Genomic DNA, 5,000 nt, shown 5'->3' with positions numbered 1-5,000 from the left:
GGTGTTCAGTGTGGTTCTGTTCTGTGGTGTTCGGTGTGGTTCTGTTCACTGTGGTGTTCGGTGTGGTTCTGTTCTGTGGTGTTCGGTGTGGTTCTGTTCACTGTGGTGTTCGGTGTGGTTCTGTTCACTGTGGTGTTCGGTGTGGTTCTGTTCTGTGGTGTTCGGTGTGGTTCTGTTCTGTGGTGTTCGGTGTGGTTCTGTTCACTGTGGTGTTCGGTGTGGTTCTGTTCACTGTGGTGTTCGGTGTGGTTCTGTTCTGTGGTGTTCGGTGTGGTTCTGTTCTGTGGTGTTCGGTGTGGTTCTGTTCACTGTGGTGTTCGGTGTGGTTCTGTTCACTGTGGTGTTCGGTGTGGTTCTGTTCTGTGGTGTTCGGTGTGGTTCTGTTCACTGTGGTGTTCGGTGTGGTTCTGTTCACTGTGGTGTTCGGTGTGGTTCTGTTCTGTGGTGTTCGGTGTGGTTCTGTTCTGTGGTGTTCGGTGTGGTTCTGTTCTGTGGTGTTCGGTGTGGTTCTGTTCTGTGGTGTTCGGTGTGGTTCTGTTCACTGTGGTGTTCGGTGTGGTTCTGTTCTGTGGTGTTCGGTGTGGTTCTGTTCTGTGGTGTTCGGTGTGGTTCTGTTCTGTGGTGTTCGGTGTGGTTCTGTTCTGTGGTGTTCGGTGTGGTTCTGTTCTGTGGTGTTCGGTGTGGTTCTGTTCTGTGGTGTTCAGTGTGGTTCTGTTCTGTGGTGTTCGGTGTGGTTCTGTTCTGTGGTGTTCGGTGTGGTTCTGTTCTGTGGTGTTCGGTGTGGTTCTGTTCTGTGGTGTTCGGTGTGGTTCTGTTCTGTGGTGTTCGGTGTGGTTCTGTTCACTGTGGTGTTCGGTGTGGTTCTGTTCTGTGGTGTTCGGTGTGGTTCTGTTCTGTGGTGTTCGGTGTGGTTCTGTTCTGTGGTGTTCGGTGTGGTTCTGTTCTGTGGTGTTCGGTGTGGTTCTGTTCTGTGGTGTTCGGTGTGGTTCTGTTCTGTGGTGTTCGGTGTGGTTCTGTTCTGTGGTGTTCGGTGTGGTTCTGTTCACTGTGGTGTTCGGTGTGGTTCTGTTCACTGTGGTGTTCGGTGTGGTTCTGTTCACTGTGGTGTTCGGTGTGGTTCTGTTCACTGTGGTGTTCGGTGTGGTTCTGTTCACTGTGGTGTTCGGTGTGGTTCTGTTCTGTGGTGTTCGGTGTGGTTCTGTTCACTGTGGTGTTCGGTGTGGTTCTGTTCTGTGGTGTTCGGTGTGGTTCTGTTCACTGTGGTGTTCGGTGTGGTTCTGTTCTGTGGTGTTCGGTGTGGTTCTGTTCTGTGGTGTTCGGTGTGGTTCTGTTCTGTGGTGTTCGGTGTGGTTCTGTTCACTGTGGTGTTCGGTGTGGTTCTGTTCACTGTGGTGTTCGGTGTGGTTCTGTTCACTGTGGTGTTCGGTGTGGTTCTGTTCACTGTGGTGTTCAGTGTGGTTCTGCTCTCGTTTTGTTTTCAGGATGAGTTTGGCTCCTGGTTTCGGTGTTCGGGTTCACACTCTGTTGGCCCCTGGCAGTGACCCCCTGGGGACCCCGCAGAAAGGGGCGGACCCTGCTGGAGCGCTGAGGGGGGGGGCCGGAGGGGAGGGACTGCGAGGAGGGGCTACTGCCCAAGACACGCCCACTGAACTGTGAGGTGAGGAGTGGGGGTGTGAGTGTGGTCTTACGTCCTGTCCGTCCGTCTGTCTGTCTGTGTAAATCAAAAAAGTCCCCACAAGGTTCTGTTCTTTTTGTGGTGTCTCAGTAAAATCTCTCCCCTCCCCCTCTCTGTCTCTCTGTGTCTCTCTGTCTCCCTCAAGGTCTCTCCTCTGTTCTCTTTCTCTCCTCCCCTCTCCTCCCTAATTCTCTGTGGTCTCCTGTTCTCCTGTGGTCTCCTCCCCCTCTCTGTCCTCCTCCCCCTCTCTCTCTCCCCCTCTCTCTCCCTCTCTCTCACTCTCCTCCCCCTCTCTATCTCTCTCCTCTCCCCTCTCTCTCTCTTTCCCCTCTCTCCTCCCCCTCTCTCCTCTCCTCCCCCTCTCTCCCTCCCCCTCTCTCCTCTCCTCTCTCCTCCCCCTCTCTCCTCTCCTCTCCCTCTCTCTCTCCTCTCCCCCCCCCTCCCCCTCTCTCTCCTCCCCCTCGGGGGGAGAGAGAGGATATCCTCTCCTCGCGAACGCCCCTCCGCTCCCCCTAGGGGGGTTCTCCAGGGGGAGAGAGCTTAGAAGCCTCTGGAGAAGGAGGGGGAGAAGGAGCGAGGGGCCTCTCCTAGTGGGGCCCAGCTGTCCTGCGACTGCCTGGTCTCTCGGTGTGGTTCTGTTCTCTGTGGTCTCTCGGTGTGGTTCTGTTCACTGTCTCCTCTCTCCCCTCTCCCCCTCGGTGTGGTCCCCTGTCCTCTCTGTGGTGTTCGGTGTGGTTAGGTGTCTCAGAAGTCTGTGTGTGTCTCGCCGGTGGAGCCCCCTCATCAAGTGAAGTGTGTGAGAGCCCATACCGTGTGTCAGGCCTGTTGGAGGTGTGGAGGACCCGACTGGTGTTTTTGTGGTCGAGGATTGTCCAGTCATCAGATTCCTGTCCCAAGGTGCGCTGTGCTGTCTTCCGAACCCACACGTTCGGGCTGTGTTCCAGAGCAAGTGTGTGTGTGAGAGTGTGCACACATTCCTGTCAGGTCTGTTGTGTGTTCTCAGACTGTGCGCGCAAGTCAGGCGTAACACGCGCGCACAAGTGCCGCGTCAGTCAGTCTGTTTGTGTGGTGAGAGTGTGCGCGGCGTGTGTTTTCTGTGTCTTTCAGGTCTGTGGTTGGAGACACACTCTCTCACAGTCGTGTGTCAGGTCTGTGTGTGTGTGAGAGTGTTCTGTGGTGTGTCCGTGTTAGTGTGTGTGTCTGTTCAGGTCTGTGTGTGTTCGGTGTGGTTCTGTTCAGGTCTGTGGTGTTGAGAGTGTGTGGTTGTGTCTGTTCTGTGGTGTGTGTGTGGAGTGTTCTGTGGTGTTCGGTGTGTCTGGTTCGTGTGTGTGTGGTGTGTTCGTGTTCTGTGAGTGTTCCAGTGTGTGTGTGTTGTGTGTGTGTTCGTGTGTGGTTCTGTGTCTGTGGTGTTCGGTGTGTGTCAGTGTGAGTGTGTGTGGTGTTCGGTGTGGTTCTGTTCTGTGTGAGTGTGTCGGTGTGGTCTGGTCACTGTGGTGTTCGGTGTGGTTCTGCGCGCGTGTGGTGTCGGTGTGTGTGTGTCAGGTCTGTGTGTGTTCAGTGTGTGTGTGTCTGTGTGTGTGTGTGTGTCAGTGTCTGTTGTGTGGTGTTCGGTGTGGTTCTGTTGTGTGTCAGTGTTCTGTGTGGTTCTGTTCACTGTGGTGTGTCAGTGTGGTTCTGTGTCAGGTGTGTGTGTGTGTGTCAGTGTGAGCGTGTGTCAGGTCTGTGTGTTTGTGTGTGAGGTGTTCGCGCGTGTGTCAGGTCTGTGTCTGTGATAGTGTGCGCATGTGTCGGGGTACTCCAGACAACGTGTGAGTGCACGCCGTGGTGCCAGGTCTGTGTGTGTGACTACAGCCACAAAACACAGCGCGCGTGTCACACCACACACAACATTCAGGTCACTCTGCACAGTTCAGAGTGTGCGCGCAGTCCATTGTTGTGTGTGTGTGTGCGTGTGTCTGTGTGTGTGTGTGAGAGTGTGAGCGTGTGTGTCAGTCTGTGTGTGTGTGTGTGAGTGTGAGTGTGCGCGTGTGTGTGACACCTACACCTGGCACGTGTGTGAGAGTGTGCCACCGTGTCATCACACACCAGTTCCACTCTTGTGTGTTCACAGTGCCCAGTGTGCAGCACTCAAGGCCCATGTCTGTCGCTTTACAACTGCCAGTACACGCTTTGTGTGTCAGTCTGTCCACGACACGTGTGTGTCAGTTGCACACACAGTCCATGTGACACCCTGGCACTCTCCTTCACCACATGTGTCGTGCACAGGTCTGTGTGTCACAACACTCTAACAGTCCAGACACCGCGTGGTGTCAGTCCTGTGGTGTGTACGTGCGTGTGTGTGTGTCTGTGTGTGTGTGTGTCTGTGTGTGTGTGAGAGTGTGCGCGCGTGTGTCAGGTCTGTGTGTGTGTCAGTGTGAGTGTGCGCGCGTGTGTCAGTGTCTGTGTGCGCGTGTGTCAGTGTGAGTGTGCGCGCGTGTGTCAGTGTGTGTGTGTGTGTCAGTGTGAGTGTGCGCGCGTGTGTCACACACACTCCTCACACTGCGCAGTGCACACGCGCACTCTCACAGTCGCCACACATTACCACACAGTAGTGTCACACACGTCTACACGCTCGCAGTCAGCTGTTTGTGTGTGTGTGAGAGTGTGTGTGTGTGTGTCAGGTCTGTGTGTGTGTGAGAGTGTGTAAGTCTGTGTGTGTCAGGTCTGTGTGTGTGTGAGAGTGTGCGCGCGTGTGTCAGGTCTGTGTGTGTGTGTCAGTGTGAGTGTGTGTGTGTGTGTGAGTGTGTGTGTGTGTGTGTCAGTGTGTGTGTGTGTGTGAGAGTGTGGCACTGTTGTGGATGTGAGGAGTTTGGGTGTCACGTGTGTCAGGTCTGTGGTGTTGAGAGTGGGGCGCAGCGTGTGTCAGGTCTGTGTGTGTGTGAAGTGTGCGCGCGTGTGTCAGGTCCTGTGGTGTGTGCACACGGGGTCACACAGTGTGTTTGTGTGGGTCAGGTCTGTGTGTGTGTGAGAGTGTGCGCGCGTGTGTCAGGTCTGTGTGTGTGTGTGTGTGAGTGTGGTGTGTGTGTCAGGTCTGTGTGTGTGTGAGAGTGTGCGCGCGTGTGTCAGGTCTGTGTGTGTGTGAGAGTGTGCGCGCGTGTGTCAGGTCTGTGTGTGTGTGAGAGTGTGCGCGCGTGTGTCAGTGTGTCTGTGTGTGTGTGAGAGTGTGCGCGCGTGTGTCAGGTCTGTGTGTGTGTGAGAGTGTGCGCGCGTGTGTCAGGTCTGTGTGTGTGTGTCAGTGTGAGTGTGTGTGTGTGTGTCAGGTCTGTGTGTGTGTGAGAGTGTGCGC

At 55.1% G+C, this 5,000-nt stretch overlaps 1 protein-coding gene across 1 annotated transcript in view; it reads left to right on the top strand.

Moving 5' to 3' along the window:
* LOC121305602 (probable cation-transporting ATPase 13A3) overlaps positions 1-1,641 on the top strand; it is a 7,372-nt gene extending 5,731 nt beyond the window's left edge. Inside the window, exon 5 of the mRNA XM_041237293.1 lies at positions 1,482-1,641. Within this exon, the coding sequence (XP_041093227.1) occupies positions 1,482-1,541 (60 nt within the window). The 3' untranslated portion in view covers positions 1,542-1,641. The remainder of the gene's footprint in view (positions 1-1,481) is intronic.
* The last annotated feature ends 3,359 nt before the right edge of the window (positions 1,642-5,000 follow it).

The sequence above is a fragment of the Polyodon spathula genome, chromosome 44 (genome assembly GCF_017654505.1).
Source record: "Polyodon spathula isolate WHYD16114869_AA chromosome 44, ASM1765450v1, whole genome shotgun sequence".
NCBI classification, from domain to species: Eukaryota; Metazoa; Chordata; class Actinopteri; order Acipenseriformes; family Polyodontidae; genus Polyodon; species Polyodon spathula.
This window is presented reverse-complemented; position numbering and strand designations above follow the sequence as displayed.